This window comes from Symphodus melops, assembly GCF_947650265.1.
Source record: "Symphodus melops genome assembly, chromosome: 17".
Taxonomy (NCBI): Eukaryota; Metazoa; Chordata; class Actinopteri; order Labriformes; family Labridae; genus Symphodus; species Symphodus melops.
The window spans coordinates 1712277-1739246 of NC_136707.1; the positions used below are offsets into that span (position 1 = coordinate 1712277).

At 44.5% G+C, this 26970-nt stretch overlaps 1 protein-coding gene across 1 annotated transcript in view; it reads left to right on the forward strand.

The window, feature by feature from the left end:
- The window catches only part of tmem104 (transmembrane protein 104), a 42031-nt gene extending 16387 nt beyond the window's left edge, over positions 1 to 25644 (forward strand). The window contains exons 8-9 of the mRNA XM_079367209.1: positions 11941 to 12034; positions 20924 to 25644. Of these exons, the coding sequence (XP_079223335.1) occupies positions 11941 to 12034; positions 20924 to 21687 (858 nt within the window). The 3' untranslated portion in view covers positions 21688 to 25644. The remainder of the gene's footprint in view (positions 1 to 11940; positions 12035 to 20923) is intronic.
- The last annotated feature ends 1326 nt before the right edge of the window (positions 25645 to 26970 follow it).

Consider the following 26970-nt stretch of genomic DNA (forward strand, 5'->3'; position numbering starts at 1 on the left):
TCATGGATGTATTTTAACCGATGTTATATCGTTAACAGATTAGATTAGATTGATGATTATTGATTATTGTACAACATACTGTGCTCTGAATTCTCAATTTAGTGCAAAAATATTTCAGACCAGTCCGAATGTTTTAATCGCACTTAATAAAAAGGATGGTTAAAAAAGCAGTAAGGATGAAGTGCATTTAAGAGCAGTAAGAACTGAAGTGGTTGGAGTGCTGTAATCAGTCTGATCTTCTTCTCGTGTCGTGTACAGTAAAGAGGGAACAGTATATACTGCAGTGGAGCGACAGGGACCTCCCGCGAGCTGTGGGGAGAGACGGCAGTGCAGATGGTTTAATGAAGATTATCGCCGCAGGAAGAAGTGTTTGGGCTGCGATCCACTCGGAGGTGAAGGGGGGCGGCGGGGGGGGGGGGGGGGGGGGGGGGGGGGGTCCACTCCAGGGGGCTGTATCAGAGCAGCAGATCAGGACAGGAGGAGACACATGATGATTGAATGAGTGCATGTGAAGGAGACACAGAGGTCGTACAGCCGTGTAGATTCATAGTAATTAGCAGGTTGAGACATTTTAGTTTGTTGCTGTTTGAGTCATTCTGATAATAACATATGTACTCGTGCATCAGCCTTTTAGTAAACAGTAGTAGCCTTTTTTTTTTTTACACTAACGCCTTATCAGATGTCTCAAGCCCTGTAGTGTTCAAGGACATCGAGAGAGACAGAGTGTGTGTGTGTGTGTGTGTGTGTGTGTGTCTGGCGTTGATGAAACTGTCGTCCATGATGGGAAATAAACGTGTTAGATGTGAACGTCTACCAGCCACTGGCAGATAAATGTTCTAATTCACCTGCCGTGTTGCTATAAATCATTTCTTACCAGCCTTGTTCCTTTTTTATGCTCTCAGCTTGCTGATGTCATCCAAAGATTTAAAAAAATAAATAAATAATCTTTTTATCCCCTAACAATGAAATGTTAACTTCCTCCTGTTGTTTTGGAGCAAAGGAGGAAGTCGTCTGTTGAGCGCTGCAGTCAGGAGGCCGTCCGACTCCATCAGCCAAATGATTCCCTTTCACGTGGAAATCAATGTTGGTTTCCTCTTCCCTACAAAAACGATCAATGCACATCTCTTCTGACGGTTGCTATCATTATTTATGAACCTTAAGAAAGCAGCGTTCTTTGACCCAAAGCGTGTTTACCTTAAAATGGAGTTAGAAACCAGGGGGAGGGGAGGAGTCAGATCAACATCCAAAAATGCAAAGACTTGTGAAGTTGTCCAAGGACGTTTCAGATCGATGGGATGCTCATACTCGCTGAAGGCAAATGAACCTGATCTCTATGCAACGAACGGCATATTTAAAATGCATGCAGGTGAACACAGGCTGCCCGCGTGGAGACCCAGTGTAACCTTTAGATTATTATGTGCTACATGCTAAAGCTTGAGGCTGCAGCTTAAAGGGGGGCCTCTGAATGGATTGGGTCGTCCCCTCACGCTGCTCTGTGCTGGCTCCTCAGGGAGCAGCTGCCCTTCCCCAAAGGGAAAAATAAAACTACCAATCATTGCCTTTTTTCAATTAAGCCGTGATGCAGCGCACGTTGACGTATTGTTTTCCTCTCCTCGGGTCTATCAGTGGTGTTATTTAGAAAGGCATGGTACTGTAATGCACCTTCACCCCCCCTCACCCTGCTCTTTGTACAATACCTGAGATGGTGACGGGGCGGAGTGAAAAAGCCGGCGTCCTATTAAACCTCCAAGCAAATTTATCGCTTCTCATTTCCTCCTCCTCATGTGTCCCATGAAGTCATAAATCTCCACCGTGTCTTGTTGCTCGTTATTTTTACCTGGGTGGATTTAAAATCTTTTTTTTTTATTTATTTATTTTTTTTTATGAGAGGAAGCTTTACAGGCTTTAATTAGATGAAACAGAAGCAGCAGCTTGTTCAAAGTCATGAAGACTCGTGTGTCAGAGTTTACTGTACTGTGTGTGAAACAGATGTCACATCTTCACTGAAAAAAGGGAAAGGGGGGGGGGGGGGGGTACTCGGTCAATCACACTTTTTTTTTGTCGTTAAAATCTTTGAAGTGGACCGTCCAAGTCGCCTGAAACTTCACACCTCACGCTTACGTTTTACCCCACCAAGGATCTGCCAAAAACCATCCAGCAGGCCGTTCATCCTGTCTGCATACGAAGTCTCTCTGGCTGACAGTGATGTCATCGGAGTGATTTATTAACACTGCAGTAATAAAAAGCTAAAAAAAAAAGTCTCCTCAGGTCGAGTAGTGTAGTCCAAAGTTGAATGTCCAGCACTAATAAAATCCAAAGAGCTGCACACACTTTATCAAATGGAAGTAAGCCTGTGGTTCATCTTCAGCTCCGCTTGGTGTTGCATCTTTATTCAGTGTTTAAAATACACCGACCTGTCCTGCTCTCCGTCTCAGGAAACACACTGATACATTCTCCTTGCATCCTCGCCCCTCACTTAATCCCTCCTCCACCTCTCCTTTCTTCTCCGAGTCGTCTTCCTTCCCCTCATTAGAGTCCGATCTTCAATCGTGTGGAGACGGGAACGTCCCTTGGGGCCAAATACCTAATTAACAGTGCAGGCTTCTTGGTCGGATGTGTTTCGCTTTCACCAACTGCAAAATGAGATGAAAGCGTCTCGGAGAGTCTGTCTGGATTTCTTTTGTGTGATCTTTGGAAATCCTGTCATGTAGATATTGGCGTTATTTCAGTTTATTCTCACACTTTGTTTACGAGATCTGTTAAAGAGATCTTTAATGCAGCAAGTCCGCTGGTGTCCTTCATCGGGGTTATCTTCAAACCTTTCACTCTCCATGCAGCCTGGTCGTTGGTTAAGTTTGACCAGATGAGCCTCCCTCTGCTTTGAACTGAAGCGTCCCCATGTGGGATATCCAATTAACCAATAAGAAGAAATCCGAACATTATAAAGTTTATTAGCTTTGGACTTCGGTGACTTGAACAAACAGTCTTGAAGGACCTCCAGGGTGGGGAGGTAGTCCTCCACAGCCTGGTTCACTGGTTTCCTGAAGTCTACGTCAGTTCTCTTTTGGATGCAGGGCATGCTCAGAGAAGTGATGGCATTATTTATTCATCCATACATGTGTGTTGGCAAGGGATTTTTTCCCCCATTTTGTGCGTGTGTGTGTGTGTGTGTGTGTGTGTGTGTCTCTGTATGTTGCTTGATGGTGACCCAAAGACCAAGAGGAATGTGAGCGGCGTCCAGAGCTGACAGAGACGGTCACATTAGAGATGGATGGAGAGGCTTCTGTTGGCAGCAGATAAGCCCCCAGTTTATAGTCTTTATGTCCATCTCATAAAACCCCCAAATAAGCATACACGCTTAGAGAAATAGGCACAACATTGACTCTAAATCTGCCAATATTATTTATATCTCTATTTAATTTTCCAGTCAGATGTGTGAAGTGTCTTCTTCTGGAGGGATTTAGGAATGTGCATTCGTCCTGCAGAGTTGAGCAAATAAGTGTCACTCATCGATGTCGCTCACCGTCCACAGCAGACGCAGCCAGTTTTCTACAGAAAAGACTGTCGTTCCACTTTCCTTTCTTCCTTCTCTCCCTTCTCCTGTTATTGTGTCAACTCTCCTGCACTGTGTCAGTGTAAACACAAACCCTGAATCTGAAGTGTTTAAAGGCAAATACCCCAAAAAACCAACAAAAGAAAGGTATGTACAGAACTTCTAAAGGCCGAACACAGTGGTGTGTATTTGTTGTATATTCATTTAGCAGTGGTGAAAAAAAAACAAGGAAATGCTTGACTCAGTGCAGAAGAAGGTTTAATCAGGTGCTTCCTCTCCGTCAGGTCGGTCTTTGCTCACGTCGACTTAATGAACTCTCACATTCAGGTTTAAATCTCACAAAGGCCAGTCTGCAGGGATTTCACTCACCGAATGCACCGAACGACCTTTTACCAGGAGCAGTCATAGAGCTAGAGAGCACAGATGTCACATTTCCAGTCTACATTTATTTATAAAGCATATTTAAAAACTAAGAAAGTTAATCAGAGTGTTAAAGACTGATCGGAATGAAAACTGAACAGGACCAATCGCAGGATAATTAAAGTCATTTTATATATGTACATATATCTCAAAACAAAGATGGAGCTGGAGCATATTTGATCTTTGCTTTAAAATCTACTTTATATTAGGTGATTATATAAATGATTTATAGCATTTTTCATCAATTATCGTTAAGCTTCATTGAGTTATCATCGAAGCTGAACTCGTCTTCTTCTAGTTGATTAATATTAATTATAGCTTCACTTCACTGTCCCCCTCGGCGTGATAGTGAGCATGCTGTTACATAACGGCAGAGACGACGCTTATGGTGGCGTTCCTACACAAGGTCAAAGAAAGGTGAAAGGAAATCTAAAGCAGATGGAGACAGATATCATCATTGGTTGTTAATTGATTCCTAAAATATGAGAACGTCTGTCGTCCGTTCTTGTTTTTATTGCCTTTTGATATTTCTGTTGATGGATGGAGATGTTTGATGGTGATTAATGGCGCTGAAGGTGGACTCTCTTTCATCCTGACAAACGTATACTTCCTATATGGTTGTAGCTGTGTTGCCTGTCCCCCCCCCCCACCGTGTTCAGTGAATCAGTTGACTTGTTATTGTGGTCATGAGGGTTTGTACATATCTCCTGGGCTTTTATGGCCTATTTTATGCTATTTCCATTCCATACCATCATGGTCAGACCACCCCCAAGTCCTTCATCATACATGTCACCACCAAGGCAATGAATCCCCACATAGCTTCCTTTAGTCCCTCATACTCCATCAATGTGTATGATGTAGTGTGGGGTGCAGGTTTTTTTTCAGCCATGATAGAACAGAAATATCATCCAGTAATTGAAGTTCTTTGTCTTTTAATAGTGAATGACGCCTGTTATTGTGGTGTAACTTGAGCCTGTTGAACACACGGGGATCTTTTTGTGATCAGTTGTAAAGAAAAGAGAAACAATCTGTGGATCCTTTTGTGCTGGAGATTTGAGCAATCTCTTATTAATGCCTCGCTTCTTTATGTGGAGGAAAGTGTTGGATTGCTTGACTCAAGCTGTAACCAATCAAGTCCTCAACTCCAGCTCTTAATTAAAGTTAAATGATGTGTGCAGTTGAAGAAGCTTTTTGCTGATTTATAAATGAGTTCTGTGTTGATGGATCGTGATCCTGGGTTTGGGTCTGGTTGTTATTCATTTGCAATGCTAACTCCGGTGCGTATGTTTTCCTTTTGAAGTTATTTTGCTTTTATTGGATTGGATAGCTATGAGAGAGAGAGACAGGAAGCAGATGAGAGATCTGGGGATAACATGCAGCAAAGAGTCAAGGTCGGACTGGAACCCATGACCACTCAGTTCACACGGGCCGGGCCAGGATAGGCTGTGTGGCTACTTCTTCTTATTTTAAACTTTTGTACCGTCATACTCTTGTATGCAGAGTCGAAAACAACTGAAGTCATTTTTACTGCACAATTTGAATCGGTTGATCCCATTTTGGTTTAAATGGGTTTTCTGCCCTAACCTTAATATTTCAAATGAGCTATAAAACTATGCTACAAACAACCCGTGCTAGCTAAAAAAGTGATCAATCTCATCATCTGTTATCAACGGCCGGAGCGACGAAAGAAGAGAAACTCCCAGCGGTGTCTCAGTTGGAAGTAAATCACCAACAACACTTGATCCTAATCCAACAGTATCTGTGTTGAGTTCAAGTTAGTTGAAACTGGAAAAGACCCAGATGCATGTAGATGAACTGTGACCCCTTAATCACATCTGGCTTCCCTTTAGTTCTCTTAATCAGGGTAACAGCTTTTAAGAAAAACATTCAGTTCAGTATTTATTTTCTCTAAAATAAACACAATGACGTCGACAAGTAATCGGTTACACAATCAGAATAAAAAACTAATGGCTTGGGATCTTGGGACTCCTGGGATTGGTAATCATAATCCTTCTCTCTGTTTGATTGTGGGGGTTGTTAGTGTGTGTGTGTGTGTGTGGGATTATCAATGTCCAGGCTGGACCACCGCATGGAAGCACCAGGGCACTTTGCTGGTCTTTCTCGCTCATGTGATCTCCGCTCGCCCTCTGGCTCTTTCACTGTTGACCTTCTTTGTGTCGGCCAAAAAAACCGCGTACCAAACCAAACAGGGATTTCGCGATAGTTAAACGTCCGACAGCTTGATGGGCAACAAAGCGCTCAGATGGCTCGCTGTGACGTCCAAGAGCTCAAGGACATCTGCGTCCATCACGGCGTTGGATGACCCCGCGGCAGAGAACAGAAGACATGTCGATTAATTACTGACATGGGCTTGAACTTGCATCGCCCAACTGTGATGGACGAAGAGCCGAGGCAACGCGTGGCTCGGGAGAAAACGCTCACACACGTGTGGAGATTATTGAGACCAGTGGATGCCAATTAAACGCCTTTCCATACTCTCTCTGCAACCTCTCATCCGCGCAAATCCAAAACACTGGTCCTTCATAGACCTTGAAAGTGATTGACAGCCTGCGTCGCCAGTTGGTGGCGGGTTTTCACCTTTATTGAGATCACTCACCATATCTAAACCCCCGTTAATCTCTTAGTCCCCAAATTATAGCTGTGTGTGGCGTCTGAGGGAAGCGCTGGGAAACTCGAAGCACTCGGTGAATTCAGAAGAGAAAAGTCGAGAATGAGGGGGAACGTGGATTGAAGAAAACACTCCAGACCGAATTATACGACAACCGGAACCATAAAAGTTGACTTGACTGATGTTTGCCACATCCAATCAAAAGCCTTTAAATTTAGACGTGGACGTGAACATGCTTGAAAAGACGTTGAGTTTCTGCTATGAGGACAGACCGGTGATCGGCCCTCTGGCACCGACATAATAATCAAAAGATGGATTCCCTCTGAGCGTTGTTATAATTTGGGTCATGGTCTGCAATGAGACCTCGGTGTAACGATGAGGACGGCCAACAGAGGCGCCAAAATATCCACCGTTTCACCACAAAGAACCAAATGTTCCTTTGGATGACAGTGACACACGCTGTGTTGAACAGGCCTCAGGAAACGCCAGTTCTTGTGTTTGTATCATCTGTGAAAGTGTTCTTGTGTTATTGGCGGGATGAGCTGAAACATGTTGCTACCTGAAGCCGCTCATCATCCAAAATGCTAATTTTAGCAGAAATGAGTCCATGTTTGTAGTTCTGCAGCTGATTTATTTGTTTATGCACCTCCTGCACGAGCTAATAGGATAAGCCTCAGTCTTTGTATCCATGATTGCTTTGGTCACCTCTGCAGTTTCTCATCTCAGACTTCCTGTTTATTTTGGTGTTCCACTGAAGTGTGTGATTGCAGCCGGCCAGGTGGCTTGCCGCCGAAAAATGTTGTCTCACACTCAGGAGGAGAAATGGACGATTTCTTTTTTTTTTTTTTTTTTTTTTTTTTTTATAAGGATGTCTTTCCTGTCAGAAGTGAAACGCTCACAGTTTGATGAGTGAGCTGCAGAGGAGGAGCAAAAGCCATCAGCCTGCCGAAAGGGAGTGAACAGGGAGGAGGGAGGAGGGGGGTCGAGGCAGAATGGATTCACGCCACTTTTCTCCCGACTGTTTGTTTTGTGTTTATTGGGATATTTATTAAAGAGAGCATGAAACGTCAGCAGTTTCTGCAGCGAGAGGGGAAGTGAAACCACAGACAGAATATGCATGTCCACCTCGCCGGCAAAAAGGGAGATGAAATTGCTGGAACATCCCGGACAAAGTATGAATAAATGCATCGGAACAAAGTGTCATTCAGTCTCTCCATGCTGTGAATCTCAGCTTGTATTCATGTCCTCCTTCCTCTGGTGCTGAAGGGATCCATGATGGGTCTCAGCTGAACTGTTTGGAGTGAAGTGAAGTTCAGCTGTGTGAACATGCGACAGCGTCAGGCTCAGAGATCCAGTGCAGGCGCATTGACATGCATGTTGTCAGCTGAGGGTGTCAAGGGTTCGAGTAAAGCTGTTGGGTCACAGGCTGCGTGTTGACTCCACAAAATCACAGCTTTTTTTTTTTTTTTTTATAAGGTGGAACAGTGAAGTGTGATTTCCTGCTGGTCGTACCACAGTTGACCCTGCCGGTCTGTCTCTTGACTCGAGTGTGACCACTCCAACTCTGCGTCTAATGTCTCGTGTACTTTCTCTAACAGAAGAAGAAGAAAACTGTCATTTTCTGTGTCTTCTTCCTTCCTGTCCGCTCTCTGAAATCTTTCATAATCTAACATCTGACACACTCAAGAACTCTTCTTTTCTGTCCAACATCGAACAACATCGTCTGGTATTCACTCTGAATCCTCTTTGTGTTGATAAAGGCCGACAGTAACTCCATAGTCTTATTCCTGCCAATGTGCAGAAAGGATGAAAATGAAAGCCCAACTGGAAGATGATTTACATTGATTATTAGTTAATTTGACCCTGAAGGGGTAACGCCCATCAGCCAATCGTCCTCGGCTGATCTCTCTTGCTGCTCGTGTGAACTCTCTTGTTGATGTTGAATTTCTGAAATCAAAATCGATGCCTGATTTATTGAGGCTTCCATCGACTCAACTTGAATTCCTTCCCTTTGTGTCTCTGTTGTAGAAAATCTCTCTTTTATTTCCAAACAAACTTCTGGTTATGTTTAAAAAAAAAAAAAAAAAAAAAAGGTCATGAAATGTGGGTCAGCGTTTGTATTTCTGGCCGAAGATACTCCATTGATGGTGTTGTGCTCTGGTTGTCGAGGCACGGTCGAGCAGTTCTCTCTCTCTCTCTCTCCTCAGGCCATTGTTTGCTGTGAGTTTTTATGGGAGGCAGGGAGCAGTTGGGAAGCACAGTCTTGATTCATGAGTGGTGGACGAACTGTTCATCAGCCCGGTGTCTGAATAAAGAACAGACTGGGTGCTGTTAAGCCTCAGGGATATCACCATCTTGAAATTTGTCTGTGCTAACAGCTAATTTATAGCCAAAGCTTTGGAAACAGATTATAAGGACTAATTAATTTTTTCCTGATCTGAGGTGTTGTAACTGGTTGTGGATGTATTTTGGAACCATAAGAACAACAGAATTTTTGGAATAAGGACCAAAAAAAAAAAAAAGTCTAACTTATTTAAATTCAGTCAAATGAAAAGAACTGGAAGCTAAAAGGGCAACAGGGTTCATTTGCAACATAAAGCCCTCAATAACTCTCAGCTTTCAACTTCACATCAACTTTTAATTACGCGACTCAACTGGCCAAAAACAGAAAAGAAAATGTGTCTTTTTTTTTTTTGCACTGCTCCATTGGTTTCATTTTTTACAACCATGTAGATCGCCGCCTGTTTGCTTCACTGATGAGTTCAACAACGATACAAGAAAGTGAATTTTTGGCCTTGGCTCTCGTCATCGTCACAAACACATCAGACAGAGTTATCCTTGTATTGACACACAGGCAATGGATCATTGGGAATTTACCTTTTAACATTTAATCTGTTTATGCAGAAAAAACTTGTTTATCGTCTTCAGATTATTGTATTAGGAAGCGTGCAAACTCAGACCAACATCCAGCCATCATACTGCTACTATTAGAAGAAACAAAGAAAAACCATTTTAGAGCTGACTGAGTATAAAAGATGTGTTGTACATCTCTTAAATAAAACTAACATCCAGGCTCATGTCATGCTGCTGTTTAGACATGAACTAAAGGTGTTGGGAACGTGCTGAAACATTCTGCTGACAGTCAGCCAGCTGCCATGAATTCTCCTTCAGACACATTTCTCCTCATAATGCTTCCTTCAGTACCTCCAATAGACGTGGAGGATTTATGCTTTGGCTCGCCTTGAGCTTTGGCTGCACTTTGCCAAGAGGACAGCTGGTAATTCTTTAATATACAGACACACAGGCATCATCATTATTCAGCAGAATTAAAGGCTAATATCTCACCGCCCCGCTGACATCCCGAGCTGTCCATGTGTACATCTGGAAAATAAAAGCTGACCTAGCTTTCCTTTCTTTTTCTTCCCTGAAATGATTCCCTTGTTTTTCTCCAGCACAACTTCAACCACAGGAATGACTCTGCAGGGGGCTTTCACATACGTTTGACTTGCATCACCGCCTTGCATCAGCACTCGCTGATTAATCGACCCCTGATTTAACTCCTGTAATAACAACTGTCTTTAATATACAAGAAGGATTACGTTACAGGAAGACTGACTGCATTGTCCTTTTTATAGAAGGTTATATCCATCATCCACGTTTTCATTTTATACAGTTTAATCTAAAAATGTCGTTTTTCCCTTTTTTAAACGTTTTTTTTTTTTTTTTTGATGGATTTGATCATCGATGGTCGATTATTGGCTTCTGTTGCACCAATGAATGCATCACGCAGCGTGGGATGGAGGCAATCACCGGATTAGCACTGTTCATGTTCTTGATGTTTTTATATTATTAGTGTGTTTAATGAGCCAGTCAACATACTTTGTGTTTAATGAAAATATCTAAACGTTGCATCAAAAGAACAAAAAAAAAGTAGATATTCAAATTTTTTTTAGATGCATCAAACTACAAACAAAAATGTAGAATAGTACACTGAGGAATAATGATGCAATGCAAACCACTTCAACCTAAATAAGTGGACATGTGAGATGTTGCAGGAGTCATGTTATAACAGAGAGATCCTCATCATAGCACTAAAGATGGACGCAGGGCTTAGAGATGAACATGCAATCATACAACACATGGATTACAACACATTGTGCTGATCATAGTCCTCCTCGGGCCTCTGCACGACTGGCTAAGGTTAGCATGTGTCTGATTTAAGATGACATCTTTAATCCCGCTAGAAACCACACTACAAGCTTTTCAATATTTTCCATGGGAGGCGTTCGTGTCTGTGGAATATGTTCTGGGACTCCATCCGATGGTCGTCGAGGACGACTCAAAGGATTGCTGTGTGATTTTAACAGAGATTAAAGATCTTGTGTTGAGTCTTCAGGTCAGGATTTGTTGATCATGATTGTTGTACAACATGTCGGAACAATTGACAGAAGCTTGTAAAAAGCGGTGGCACGCCTTGTGAGTCGAGCTCGGTAGATTGTAGGACACGTTTTCTCGATGTCGTCTTTGTGATATCCCCCCCCCCCCCCCCCCCCCCTTTCCACATGTGCGTCACTCGAGCTTAGCACGTATTCTCTCAGAGGAGGGAAACGCTCCCCGTTTGAGGAAATCTCTCGCACTGGGAAGTCAGACCTGGGAGCAGCAGTGCATGCTGGGAAGGAATGTATGGCGGGGATAGGTTTGCAGGTGGACTGAAGGAGTTTGCGTCTGATTGCAGCTCTCGATAAAGAAAAGTGTCAGACGGGCAGTCAGAGGATTTCCACAGTCGCTGGTGGACTATGGATTGGTCCGCCTGTTTATCTGCCCGCCGATCTTTGAGAGGGCTGATGGGATTTTGACAGCACTTGCTGCTTGACTTTTATTATGAAATGACACGTCAGGGTCGTTTCACAACAGCCAGTGGAAAACAAATCGAACCGCGGTCGGGCAAACACGCGTGCCCATTTATTCAAAACAAACATGAGAACTGACCTCCTGGAGGTATCCTGGAGCAAATCTGAACATCTTCAAAAAAACCAGCAGGCTGTTAGTGAAGAAACGCAAAACCTGAAGTGTCTTAAAGGTTTGAAGTGAACAGATGTTCACCTTCCTCGTCTTGTGTAAATCACGTTTACTGACTGATGAGCTCCGACTTTTACAACATCATTCACAGCTGCTGACATTTTCACATTATTGCCTCAGTTTTTGCTGCTTCTTTATGATGGAAACTGAAGAGAGCTCCTCACTTTGCGTCTGATTTTAAGAGCAGAATTTCTTTGTTTTTAGATGTGAGAATATGTTTGTCTTCACGTGTTTTCTTTTCTCTCTCTCTCACCTGCAGAGCATCTTCACCGTCACGTTGGGGCCTTTCACCTTCTTCAACGCCCAGAAAACCAAATATCTTCAGATTCTCACCTCACTCATGCGCTGGATTGGTAAGATCAAACTCCTCTTCGACTTTCCTCTGCATCTCTTTTTTCCACTTCTGTTTCCTCTTGCCTCTCTCTCTCTCTCTGTCTCTCTCTCTCTTTCTCTCTCTGCCTCCTCTTTTTATACCGACACATATTTCCATTTTCTCCGCGCCTCCCCCTTCATTTCTTTCATCCCTCCCTCCCTCGCCCGTGTGGGGCCTCGGCTCAGGTCCGTCCATCATGGTTCGGTCCTGCTCTGTGTCTTTGATTCCCATCTCCTCTCATTCCTCAGCCTGACAGGCCTGACAGCCCGTCCCGAGCTTGATTGGACCGTCACTCACAGGGCGACGGGCGAAAATAAACCGTCCGTCCCTGGCCCCCCCGTGTTAAAATCACAGCACCACTGAATCATGGCGCTCCAGCCGTCCCCTGCACAGCTGGCTGCTCGACGGCGTAAACAACGCCGGCACATCCACACGCTGTCCACTTAGAAGCTCCTTTCACTCTTCTTTATCGTCACTCCTCCCTCTTTGATCGTGTCTGCAGGGCTCTTTACAACACTCTGACTTTACTCCTTCGACTTAAGCAATGTAAGAACACAAATCCAGACATCCCAAGCTTCAAACAGCCACCAACATTTAGCTTTAGATCACGAAAAAAAATCTAAAGTGTCAGTTTTGACAAAGTCTAAATTAGTCCGAGTCACACGGTGTTGAACACTGTGATAAAAGTCTGCTTGAGTTTAAATGTGATGAGAGTTCGACAGTTACGACTGCAGCAGCTGCAATCAAGCCTCGAACGTCTGCACACGGGACGCCGCCCCGACATTTGCCTCCTGCAGCTCCTGGTGGGTTAAAGCTTAAATATGAACACCCAACATCTATCATGTTTGTTTTTTTTATTTGCATCCCAGTCTCCTGATTGATTTAACCAGGAAACACTGATGATGATGATGATGATCACAAACCGTCGGCTGACTTTCAGAATCGTCCCTTCAGCAAAAACAATAAACGACAGAAATCCATCGGAGGTTGAGAAGCGAACCGACGAAAAGTGGTGGAAGTTGACGTTGCATCAGTGACACAGATCATCAAGGTGCTCTTGATTTAAAAAACAAAAAAAAACAAAACAGTTTCCTAATATAGAAGCGATTTTTTTTTTTTTTTTACGTTATGAGATTGTCCCTCTGCGTCAGGCTCTCTTTGTGTTTGAACCTGTGACATCCTGCAGACAGAAGACACCAGCTCCCGTCCTGCCCATCACTCACCGCTGCCCGGCTGCACCTGCACTCACCTGTGCTGCCCTGTGAGGGGCCCGGGGTGTGTTTAATGTCAGGGTTCACAGCTGGCTGCTGCGTCGGGGCCCCGCCTCCCGCCCTCTGCTTGGCCTTGTCAGTAACGTTGCCACTCAACTGTAGTAACCTTCTCGTCCACTGAGCCTTGTTGTTTCCACACTGAACATGAGCGATGGGGTGACTGGCTGCGACACGCTGTGATTTTCAAAGACGTAGCCATTAGCCTGGGACAATATGAGACCTTTTCCCCTCCTGCCATGTTACTTAATACTTCATTAATTAGAATAGAAAGTGGTGCAAAGGGCAGCGTTTGGGCTCGGGCCTTCTGTGCACTTCTAATAACATATTTAGGACCATGTTTTTTTTTTTTTTTTGCCAAACTGGAAAGAATGGAGAGATTTAAGTCCCATTGGATCAGTGGTTCCATGCCTTGCTTAAGGGAACCTCGGCAGAGCTCAGGAAGCTACCGGACCGTTTTCCAGACTTGATCTGACGAGCTCTCGGTTCCGACCCAGACTGATCTCCTGCCGCCCCGTGGTGGTGAGATTTAGCGTCGGCAGTCTTTGGTTGCATTCCTTTAATCAGTCGCCCAGCTCAGAGATAATCTGCGGTTGGTACCTGGCAGAATGAAACTCCACCTTCCACATCACATGAAGGTAGATACTGCCTCGACCTGTCTTCACTTCCCGCCTTCTTCCTACAGAAACGGGTCATTATCAGCTCTTGAGGAGACCTCCTCCTCCTCCTCCTCCTCCTCCTTCACGCTGACTGTACTGAGCTTCTCTAATTGATATTGAGTGCTATGAGAGGAGGGGGGAGAAGTTAACAGCCTCCTCACTCAGTAAAACGAGTGTTAATCACTTGTGTCCATCTCTCCTGGGATGGATGGATGGATGGATGGATGGCTGCTGGGAGTCTCAGAGGAGTTATTGTGAGGATCGACTGTGGAGTCACTGACACGAGACCGAAGACTTCAGTCTGATGTGTCATCTGCTTCTTCCAATGTTTGAAACATTCGCTCTTCAGCTGCAGAAACTCAACAGTTTGAAGTGAGGCGTGGCGAGTCGTGCACACATGGTCGATTCAAACACACGGCGTCCTGCAGAGCACGCTGCAGGTGGTCGCTTACCAAGCCTCGAAGTGTCTGCAATACGCTCCCATTTTCTACATGCTGCAGCATATTTAAGCTTTGTTTATTGTGTATAGCTATAACTACAGTATCCTGGAGCAATGCTCAGCGCTAGTTTTCAGATGCTTTTCAAAATAAAAGTTCAAATCTGTTGAATCAAAGTCGAATGTTTTCTGATTTAGCTCACAAAGAGTCTGTAAAGATTCTTAAACTGTTCACATTATAAAATTATATTTAAAGGCTCATTAAAGGAAATGCTGTCATGATTTTTTTTATTGCATCTTCAGAGTAACTCGACAGATTGTGATAAACTGAGTGTTGATGTGAAATGTAGGAGAAGCTTGCAGCCTTTTTGTTTTTTTCATTCTTTGCACTCTGAAAAAAAAATAAAAGTGAAGGTTTAAGCCTCAGTGATCCATCCGTCTAATGCTCTTAGTTTACTCCAACACGGCGTACGGAGCCGAGGAAATGGCCGCAGGGTAACATAGCTGCCCAGTGCACGTTGGAAAAAAACGGCTGAGGGATGGCGATGTTGTGTTTTTTGAAGGTCACGGCTGCCTGAGTGGAGCGTTTGATTTGTCCGCGGCGTGCTGCTGCTCACAGGGGAGCTGCACAAATATGAACAGGTGGTAATGAAGCGTGCAGCAGAAACACAGTTCAGGACGATTACGTTTCGAGGCTAGATCACAAAACGTCCCTCGGATTCTTTCCGTCAGGGACTTCTCCGTATCGACGTTGCTTTGTGTAATCAGACGCTGAACTTTCTGCTCAGATGAGATTCAGGCTGATTAGAGGGAATGTCTTTTTCTTTTTTTTTTCTTTTTTTGGGATGTCTGCTTTTGTCCGAGATGTGATCAATTGGATCCATACTCGCTAACTAGGCTTTTAATTACACTCGTGACCTCCAGGTCTTGTTTTCCCTCTAAGTTGCCGTTCAGTCCAGAGCTGGAGTTTTCTTCCACGATGTGTGTCAAAGGAAACTTCTCACCTGGATCAGGAGCAGAGACAGAACCTGATATACACTCTGTCCTTCATAAATGATTCCTCAAACACAAAGTTGACACTTTGCGTACGTTGTCCGTACAGGGTTTGGAAGGTGATAAACACGTCGTCATCTCAGTCCTGAGACTTCCTTCGACTTAATGTGAACATTTCTGTCCAATGCTTTTTGCATCTTTTGCAAAATCTCAGCAGATGCTAAAGCCCCCCCCCCCCCTTCACATTCAGGTTGCATTGTGGGGTTTTACTCTAGATATTTTGATATTTCTATTCAGCCAACCTCACGCAGCCCTAATTGGATTGTTTCTTGTCTGGCAGGTTACAGAGACAGATGCATTACCTTCTTATCTGGGCTTTTAATGTGCACAATTCTGGAGCTCCGACGGAGCGAGGAGCTAATTGATGTTTTCATGGACCTGTTAGATAGCGTCGTGGAGGCTGTGAACCCGGAGCTGCTGCAGCAGCGCGTAAACAGCGGCGCCGCCTGCTGTGCTGCTCTGTGCTGTGTTTACTGATAGTCCTATCGGAGATGTCACAACTGGTGACGAGGCGAGGCAGCCACTTATCACTCCGTCTCCCAACAAACTCGGCGGCAGCGCGCTCGCTCGCTCGCTCTCTGACCTGATATGATTGAAGATTTCAAGCTCTGCTGCTGCATGAAATCCAGAGACCTTTGTGAGGAGCGGGGGGGCGGCGGGCGGGGGGGGGGAGCCAAGGCTTCTACTAATTACCTAAGAGATTATCCAAGAGCGCTTCAAGAGTCTCTCTTAATTAACGCTGGGATGATTGCTGCGCGCCAAAACCACTAGAGGGAGGACATGTTTGGGTTGGCAGACGAGATGAGAAAAGAGGAGCGCTGCGTTGCATTGGCTTTCCTCTGTGTTTGAAAAAGCTGCCACAGCGGGGCCACCGATCTCGAGCACAGCCGGGAAGTCCTTGACCTTTACACTGTCATCAATGAGAATTGCTCAGACTTAAGTGTCCCAGTCATCCTCTCAGAGAAACCAGATCCCCCCCCCCCTCCACTCCACTCCACTCCGCTCCGCTTGCAGCTTTCTTTTTGCTCCTCTGCAGCACAAGATTGATCACCCCCTCTCACCTTCTCCCATTTTCTACTCATTAATTGAGTCCAGGAATCCCATCTCTTCTGAGGAATCCTTCTCCGTACGCGGTCAACGACTCCTCGGAGCATTGACGCTGCGTGCCATCCGAGGCTTAGCAGCGACAGCTTTGTTTGCAGCCAGTGAGAACACAGCTGTGGAAGCTTGTAAAGCTGAAGCACTCCGCGCAAGGTCATCGCCGTTGTTCCCGTCCAGGTGATATAAATCACAGGCTGCGAGACGGACAGGCGCTGGTTACGTGGAGGTGATATGTGACCCGTTGACGCCATCTCAATCTACTCACTTCCTGTTGTCGCGTGTCAAGTGTAAAGTACGCGTGATCACAATATCCTGACAGATATCTGACGAGTTATAACCCGTCTGAGTGACGGAGCTGTGAGGAGAGGGAGGACGCTCCTTGTGTACCGCCGTCACAGAAACGGGGCGTCATCAGAGATTCACGCGGCGTCTTTTAAAGGGGCGCTTCGTCAAGCTGTCAGTGCATAATAAGAGAGAAGACTGTCATGCAAGGGTCCGTGCTGTAACCACGACGAGACGAGATGACGGGTGGAGATTTAAACGTGACCTGCAAACCACTCCTCTGCATCAATCCAGAGAGCTGTGAGGCCGCGCTGGATTTACCGCGTGCATAAAAGCCCAGCGTCTGTTACCTTGGTCCTCCAACGCTTGTCAAGGTGATCAGAGATGATGTGCTTTTTTATTTCAGGGCTGCGCAAAGCGTTGACATTCAGAGCTGGAGGTGCAATAAAGGCGATCAAATTGTCACGGGCAGACGCGATGCACCCGCCTCGAGTCGGTGACAAATGAGCACATTATGAAAAAGCTTCATTCTGCCAGGGTTTGTTCCTCGCTGTTCGCCTCCCTTCTACCGTCTGATTGACTTTCAATTTCTTTGAAAACTAACGCATTAGTTCCTGTGTCTTAAGTAAGACGAATGACTTCTTCCTTCCAATTAGTATAAACCTGCTTGAACTATATGTGGGCAGGAAAAAAAAGAGATGTTATGCTTTAGTATTTGCAATTAGGAGGGCAGGAGCTAAAGGGAAAAGTCCAGGTACGAAAAACTAACAGAGCTATGAAGCCACGAGACCATGACAAGTTATTGAAAATGGAAGGAAGTCGAGTCTTAAAAACACCTGAGAGACGGATGTTTGGAGGGAATGATGGAAAAAAGCACGATCCCAACAACACTTTGTCCTCGCATACAGAAACAGTACGTTTGTGATTTCACCTTCAAACGGCAAATTTGAATAAAACAGTTTTTGGGTTGCACAAAAAACTGAAAGGTTTTTGATGGTGGTCACATGACCATAGACTGTAGAGCACGCCATCGGTGTGATCTCCATGCATGTAATGAAACAGCTTCTATCCACCAGTGAGCTCTCCTCTACTGCTAGAAGAAGCAGATGTCGGGGGAACCTGTCTGAAAAGCTTCTGTACAGATGTTCTGCACGTCGACGTCTTACCCATTCTTCTCCAGAAACTCCCCGTGTGTTCTCTCCTGCAGGATCAGAGTCTTGGCTGAAGTTGTAAAAAGGTGCTTCAGGTGGCGTATCAGTGCCGGACCACCCTGAGGCTCTCTTAATTAAAAGCCCCCATGCTCGTTTCCTTCCTGCACGTGTGGGTGTCAGAGAGGCATGAAGCTCCCTTTCTCCTGTCCGCCACCTTCTGCTCCCTCGTGTGCTGCAGGGAAGACGGGCGGCTGTGCTCGGCCCGTTCGCACGCTGCAGACAGAAAGGTGAAATGAAGACGAGAGTTTGAAGGAGACAAATGTCAGCAGGAGCAAAGGGAGCAGACAGATGGGCTGCAGTGACGGCGCTTTCACATATTAAACATGTTTTTTACGACTCAGAAGCGGAGAGTCGTGCAGAATTGGCAATCTACGAAAAGAGCAGAAAACTGGAGACGCATCCAGGACCTAAAAAGACTGTGATCCTGACTTCTGGTTCGAGCTGAGCTTTAATGGATTGTGCAGAAAACTATAAACCGTCATCGATTTATCTTTTCAGCCAACGTGTCTGAACATTTTCTGCTTTATTATTTCTAGAGTATAATCAATGAAATCACATATCCACAAAATACAACATAGATAAAGCCTAAGGAAAATAATTGGTCGTTGGCGTCCTACATCTGTGTCCGTGTCCTTGCAGGTTGGTCCGATGCCCGGCAGTTTAACCCCTGTGTATAAAGGGGGGGGAGAGGGGGGGATTGCAACTGTCAGAGTTTTTCCCAGAGCCAGAGATTACTTTGGATGAAAGCCAAAAAAGCATTAAATATTGACCACCTATGGGACAGGTTTTCACTTTGGCAGCTGAAATGTGTGAGCGCTCACATCTACACGTGTGTGTGTGTGTGTGGGGGGGGGGGGGGGACGACGATATACGTTTTACTTTTCAAACTCTGGTTATATTCCTCTGTTGCAGTCACTTAGCAAAGATCACCTCGTCGAGATTGACGTCCAATTATAAGACAATGAAAATATATGCGTCTTGCATATTTCATGTCACATTAATCATCAGCAGCCCTCCGAGGTGAATACAAACTAAATGTGCATCCTTTTTTTTTTTTTTTTTAAGCCTCTGTTTAAATGGGAAAGTGATTCACTTTTAAGTATGCAAACAGTCTCCCAGACACTGAAGCAAAAAGTGGCTCAGATGGCAACACAATAAACAAAGAGACACCTCCATCACCTGCCGCGTGCTAACATCAGACGCATCAGTCATGACTCGACATCCACAGGATATTTAAACTGTTTAATACGGCTCACGAGACGATTCTTTTGACCAATCGGGGGGCTGCACTGTGTCTCCCTCCTGCCTTTAAGGTCACACTGGTATGCTGGATGGCATGGATCGGATATTTTGGTAGTATTCCTAAGTTTTGGAAGTGGAACCAAAATGAACTTGGTGGAAACATGGCTTTGTGTAAACTTATAGAAACTAAAATATTTCTGCCTGCAGTGATTGAACTGTTTGCATCCAAGTCCTCCGAGGACTCCTTCCTCCTCTCCACTTTTATTGCTGATGTTTGCAGTTTCCATGTCTTCAGCCTGTCCTGGCCATCAGAATGAGCTCTGTCCTCCTCGTGTACATTAAAGTGCCACTGCAGCGGATTGATGGCGGCTGTTTGGATGATTTTCCTGCACCTTTTGTAAACACTGCAACCTGCGCCAAGAGCCAGAAACCCGACCGTTCTGAAACCCGCTGATCGAACCCGTTCTCGCCATCGCACACCGCGGGGCCGAGTCTCAGAGCGCACAGCGGTCTGCATGTGTGTGTGTGACTAATTATGGGACTGTCACCCCGTGTTTAAAGGACAGCTTGATGATGGAAAGTTGTGGAGCTGGCTGAATGCCATCGCAGGGCTATGACTGACTCCTGGAGTCACGGCTTGATTCAGTGTGTGCCTGTGAGATGGTTTACCTGGTCACATAGCTGCATGCCACGCAGAGGGGGTTCTCCTTTAGACATGCTCATGCCAAAGAGCCACCTCCACAATCAATTGGAGATGGGATATTAACAGCAGGAGGTGGAGACACAGAGGCACGGCTTTTCTGTCTTCTACCAGCTCCAATGATTCTATGGTTGGCCGTGACGTTTTATTTTACTCCTGATGTTTCAGCTGGAGAGCACTTCCACTCCCAGAGAAGAAACCCTGTATACATGTTCTGTTTTACTTAAGCAACATAAAGCAAAAAAAAAACAAGAAAATACAATTTAAAAACCAAAACATCTGAAGGAAAAGGAAACAATTTAGAGATTGATCATTATTAAAGTTAAAGATTTAATCCCATGCACTGTGACTAACAGTTCACCTGTTTCTTCATAATATTAGTCACAGGATGAGTCTTATTAATGCTCATAAAAACATTTGCTGTGAGACAGAAAAAAGTGAAATTGGGTTAAAAATTCATCTCCTCTTTAAGTACATGCTGTGCCGATAAGGATCCTTAAACTTCCCCAACCCCAAGCGATGAAAGACCATCTGCTCTTTTACGACCTGCAGGAGAGTTTTCCTTAGTTAACGGCATCACAATCTGAGTATGACTTAATCAAAAGTACAAATACAACACAGTGATTCATAGAAAGGCTTCAGTCTCAATTCAATAAGACAAACTGCTTTTACTGCGGCAGCTTTACGTCCTCTAATATGACCCGATGCTGCAGGTGACCACCAGGTCAAACCAAAGTCCAGACACCTAACGACAACTTCTTTTCCACATATTTAATGGAAACTAAAAAGATGTTGCTGTGAAGTACGCACATGAAGTGTCTTGAAGTTGTCAGTCCAGTAAAGGTGTTCATTATGTGTTGTGGCGTTCCTCGGCTTACATTCTGCTCTTAATCTCCTCTCTCGTCTTTTGTCTCCAGCGTTCACCATGATGATCATCTTGGCTCTCATCCGTATCGGTAAAGGCACCGGCGAGGGTCACCCACCTGCTGCCAGCCTCTCTGGGGTGCCCAACCTGTTTGGGGTGTGCGTCTACTCCTTCATGTGTCAGCACTCCCTGCCCTCCCTGGTGACGCCCATCTCCAACAAGAAACATGTTGGCAAACTGGTGTTGGCGGACTACGTCCTGATCCTTGGCTTCTACGTGCTCTTGTCCTTCACTGCCATCTTCTGCTTCGACAGCTCGTTGCTCCACGACATGTACACCCTTAATTTCACGGACAACTGCCACGTGTTGAATATTCCCGTCCTACGCTACTTCCTGGGCCTTTTCCCAGTCTTCACCATCAGCACCAACTTTCCAATCATCGCGGTCACACTTCGCAACAACTGGAAGACGCTGTTCCATCGGGATGGCGGCACCTACCCCTGGGTGGTGGACCGTGTGGTGTTTCCCCTAATTACCCTGGTGCCCCCGATCGTGGTGGCCTTCTGCACCCACAACTTAGAGTCCCTGGTGGGCATTACCGGAGCGTACGCTGGCACTGGGATCCAGTACATTATCCCGGCGAGCCTCGTGTTCTTCTCGCGTCGCCACCTGGAGCCCGTCGTGGGAAGAGATGCCGTGAACAAACACCGCTCACCCTTCCGCCACAGTTTTTGGGTGTGGTTTGTTTGGTTGTGGGCTGCCTTCTGCCTCATGTTTGTCACAGCCAACATCATCCTGACGGACACCAAGAAATGAGAACTCGCTGATCCTCAGACGTTTGGCCAGTTTCCTTGCTCCTTGTACACGAGGCCTTACTTGCTGCTGGTTGGACGGTGCCTTTTTACGGGACTTGTGTTGCATATATTAAATAGAATTAAAAGTAAGTGATCCAATTTTCTTAAAAGGGACCAAATTAGATGTTTTTGTTTCATCAAAATAGCTGGCACACTGTATTAAAAAAAAAAACAGGTTAAGGGAATAGAAACAAGTGATTTATTGAAATGTTTTGTCCACAAACGATCAACAGGCGAAGGTTTTTACGGATTTGCACAACTAGCAAGAAATGTATCTCAACCCGATTCAAACTAGGACGTTTTTCGAAAATGTTGAGCTAGCTTTCTCGTCAAGTTGTTGAACGCATATCCACGCCCTGACGTGGGGAAGTTCATGGCCAGGTGTCGGGTTCTGTTCAACAGTCCAATGAACGTTCTCGTTGAAGCGGACTGCTGCTGGTTATCTACCCTGTTGTTCTCCGTTTGGTTATTTGTCATTAAAATCCCAAACTCTGGAAATGATAGGGTGCATGATCTGTGTGTAAGCATTGGAAGAAGCCATCATGATGTCATCCGTTGGTTTAGCCATGAGATTGACATTTGAACGCCACCATCTTGGCTCCACTGAATGGTGGAGCTGGACGGGAGCAGCAGTCACCATATGCTACATTGTTAGCCTAAGCTAGCTTTACCTTGGTTAGACACATTTTCCAAAGTGTATATAGTACGTCCACTTTTTTATATAGAGTCCGAGGTTTGTAGCTACTGGCACTTTACGAGTTCTGTGGGTTGTCCGATGTGTAATTTTATATTTCAGTATTTCTTCATTAAACGTAGCGCTCTGGAAAAGGGCGGTGTTATTAAAACTCAGAGATATCCATCGGATCTTCAGGGCAAAATGTTGCAGAGAAAAGGTATATACGACCAACTGCACAGAGCCGAGTCGACGGGAGAACTAGAGCCTGCCACGTTCGTGCTCGAGCTCTGTTGGGGAAATTGCTTTGCGTCTGCACTGCTCAATAATGCAACTGGACGAAACCAACAGACGAAAGAAAAAGAATCAGGGAGGATCACTCTCTGCTGGCTGATGTGTATCCATTCATCAGCAGTGGCCGCCTCCCCCATCCCCTCGTCCCCCTCGTGAACGATGAAGCTCTGACGTGACAGGTCCTCTGACGGATCGGCCTCCAGGAAGAGCTCCATCTCGGTTCATCACCAACACATCACATCTTTCGTTCACTCTCAGGGCATGTCTCTGTCTTTTACTGCTCAGCACACGTTCATGACTCTGTCAGCCTCGTGTATTCATCACGCGGCGCCACGCCTCACCTGACAGGATAATAGTGATCTACAGGGCGTCGGCGTGCGGTAGCTGACGTTGGTCGTGAACGTCATGTGACCACATCTCTACTGTAGCTTGGTAAAGTTGATTTCACTGACACGAGGCAGCTTTCATTCAGAGTTGTGCCTCTGGTTAATGGACTTCATTATGGCCCTCCCACCTTTTATCTTCTACCTTTTGTGTTTTTCAAAATGCATTACCGACAACGAAATACGACATACTTTAAATGTTCGGCTCAAGCTAAGCACAAAGACACGTGAATGGTTGGCGGTGGTTTTTGTGTCGCTGACAGCAGGCTTGAGTCGTTGGGACTATTTTACAGAAGAAAGTAACACATCTGGAATCTGTTCACTCTGCTGTTTATGGGCTATTTAGACCAGAAACGGCTCCGTCTGTGGAAAGAAGTGTTGCTACTGGAAAGCTCAACACCAAATTGTTATGAATTATCCAATGTGTTTGGAAGAAAGTAGAAATCTCCCAAAGCTGGACAAATCAAGCTAAATGTACCAGTGTTGTTGGGGTAAAAAGATCCTTCAGGCGTTGAGAAGTTTAGGAGACCAGATGTGGATGTCTCACTGTATGCTCAATTTTAACAACAATAATAATAATAATAATAATAATAATAATAATAAAAACAACAACTAGCATGTAGCATCATCATTCAGCGAATTGTTCAGAGTCCAGTTTGACTTCCTGTGTTTTCCCCCCAATCTTTATTTCTCAGAATAATTGTTTGTGAAAAATGTATGACACCTGAAATTCCTGAAACTGTCGTCTCAAATACATATTATGGTAAAAAAAAAAAAAAAAAAAAAAAAAGGGCACATTAGCAATCCATATCCTGTTGGTCCATGGTGTATGTTGCGTTCACATGGACGAGCACAACACGGGATAAGACTGACTCAAAGTGTCTAAATCAAGATTTAAAAAGCTCTTATGCTCTCTAACAATCAGCTGCGTAGATGTGAAGAATGATCACTCCACCAAGCATTAAATTCTTCCTCTTTTTGTCCATAATAGCCTCAAAGCAAACACCTTTGTGTGTATTCATGGTGACACGGAAACCTTTAATTACAAGCATTGATCCGTGATACGCTGCCTCCTCCTGTTCTTTAGAGCTGCCGAACTTCACACTGAACTCCTTCAGTATTCAGAAACTTATCACAAGCAGATTATTATTATTATTATTTTTTTTTTTACATGTGCTACCCAAGCCATCATTAGCTGAGATGTCCAGACTCCATGGGAGAAGTTCATCTTTTCCTTTGGTAGCATTTTGTTCTGTTAGCGCTCAGCTCAGCTTGTGAAACATTTTTTAAAATCAGCCTCGAGTTTCACCCATATTTGTATTTAAATGCTACTGCAGTTTGGCTCATTTCACATGCATGGCCGTGAGCAGGGTGAGGAGCAGTTCAGGAGGCTGTGCAGCCTTTTCATCAGCCGCTGAGTGAATGCAGTTTAGATGGGAAGGTAATGTGCTGTGACTCCAGTGTTTTAAGGGCACTGCGACTATACGCATCGTAGCATCGTCGCTGGAGTGTCGTCAAGGGTGTAGAAGCTGTTCAAAGCTTTGTTGTTGTTGTTTTCTTTTCTGTTTTACGAGAGCAGGGATGGACTTGGCTCCTCCTTCTGGGTCGAGTTCATCAGTTGATTCAGTTTTTACAGAAAGCTGCAGGTCATCAGGTCAGGTCATAATAATCTGTGGGCCTGTAGTTGTTTGTCTGACTGGGATGTTACTGGAACACAAACTGTGAAGACGAGTTCAATGTCAACCTATCACTTTGTTGATTACCAATTCATCTTGTTAATTTTTGGTCCACTGTCCTATCTCTCCAATAAAGACACAAAACGCCCCCCAAAAAAAGGGCTCTTAGAATTGTTATGATATAAATCAGAAGTAGCATTTTAACAAGGGACTCTATGGGGATTGACTCACTTTTTGAGCCAGCCTCTTGTGGCCGTCTGAGGAACTGCAGTTTTTTTTATTTTATTTTTTATTTTTATTTTTTTTTGCATTTCTGCCTTGGCTTCATTTCTCAGCTCTGGAGATGGATGCTGAATGTCAATTTGAAATCTGCAGCAGTTGTTTTGGTTTTTTTTGCACGCAGAAACATAGAAAACATTCATTATGATGTGTAATGAACATGTTTACATTCCCTCTTCTGTGCCGGAGGACATTCGAACAAAAAGTACAAACACTTACCCGCGATAGATATCTGTCATGTTATATGGGGATCTGTGTGTGTGTGTGTGTGGGGATGATGAGATGTTAAATGGGATTCTGATGACTCTTGTTTTGGACTTTTGAAATGTGCCTTTATTATTACGCTGGGAGCTTTTTTCTCGTCGACTCGATCAACTGTGTTTTTCTTTTGCCGGACATCATCTGCATGTAAGCCAATTTACTGAACTGACAATCTGTGTGTGTGCATCCCAAGTACCTTATGGTTTACCTTCTGTTTGTTGTTGTTGTGTGTTGTTGTGTTTACATTCACTCAGCCTGCCTGTGATTCTCAGCCGTTTTCTGGATGTGTACCGCTTTAATTGATGTTTGATTTTAATGAATTACAAAGACAAAAATAAACGCTTTTATCTTGGTCTGAATCTCCTGGACTGCAGTTACTTTAAGGGCCGTCAGGTTTCAGAGTGTTTGACCCTCGGGCCTGTCGTTTTAAATCCCAGGTCAGACGTTTGCTTCAGCTACCTGAGAACATGTTTGTCCCCATGAAAGTGTTTCAGTTAACTCACATTTAAATCTGTGTCAGGGGTCGTCTAGTATTAAAATAATCCACTAATCTAACCAGCACGCTCGATGGCAAAATCGTTCAGATAAATGAGGCAGACAAACACACGACACCTTTTTCTTCTTGATGACTTGTCGTCGGGCGTCAGAGTTTCGTGATGACAGCTGAACAACCGGAGGAAATCCTTCCGCCTCTCCGGTGATGGATCATCGTCTGGCTGATTTCCAAACTGCTTGTTTTGAAAAACACACATCCAGCTCTCTTCTTCGGGTGCCAATAATAATAAAAAAAAATCTCTCCCCCCTCTCTCTCCTGGGAAATGAATGCATGAATCAGTGCCGCATTCTGGTATTCAGTTGAACTCCTACTCTATTTCCCAGTGCTCGTCACTATTTGTACCTGCTCCTTTTTTTTTTTTCACCTCAATCTTCCCTGAAGCACCTCAGCGGGTTTTTTTATTGACGCACGAGATCTCTGTTTTTATGATCAAACCGAAGCTCCTCCTCTAAACTCCAATCTGCAGGCTGCTCGGCTGTAATTGAATTCCCCCTCTGCCCTCTTCGTGTACGTGGGGGTGTGTCCGTGTGTTTCCGAGGAAGAGCTATAATTGGAAATGCAAACTTGGCACTGCTTAATTAATTCACAGTGTGTTTAATTGCTGCTTGGTTTGTGCAGTGCAGTGAGCAGGTGCTGCCTGATGTTTGTTTGCAGATATTTGATCTCCTGCAGTGAAACATGGGACTTTTTTTTTTTAATTTATTGATGTAAAACTAAAAATGCAGTCAGACAGATGTGCTCTCTTCGTCAGTGACTAAATTAGATTATCTGCAGAATTAAACTCTCAGTAATGACTTGCTCTTGATAGGAGTCATGTTACCTGTAGAGAAGGTTTGTATTTTTTTAAATAAGCCTTTTTTTTAAAAAACATATTCTGGTAATTCATCGAAAAGCCCTTTTCAGACGTTTTCAGACGAGCTTTTATTTTGAAGTTGCAAAGTTCCTTCTTCCCGTTTCCTGCTCCAGAAAAAAAACAACAGTAAATGTTTCTGTGTCGATGTTTATGAACTATTCATAAATAAGAATCATTCTTTGATGACGAAGCTTAACATCCTGCATTTAACAAAATAAAAGTCTTTATTTAGTGTGAAGATCATTCAGACGTTGTGTTTCCTGCTCTGAG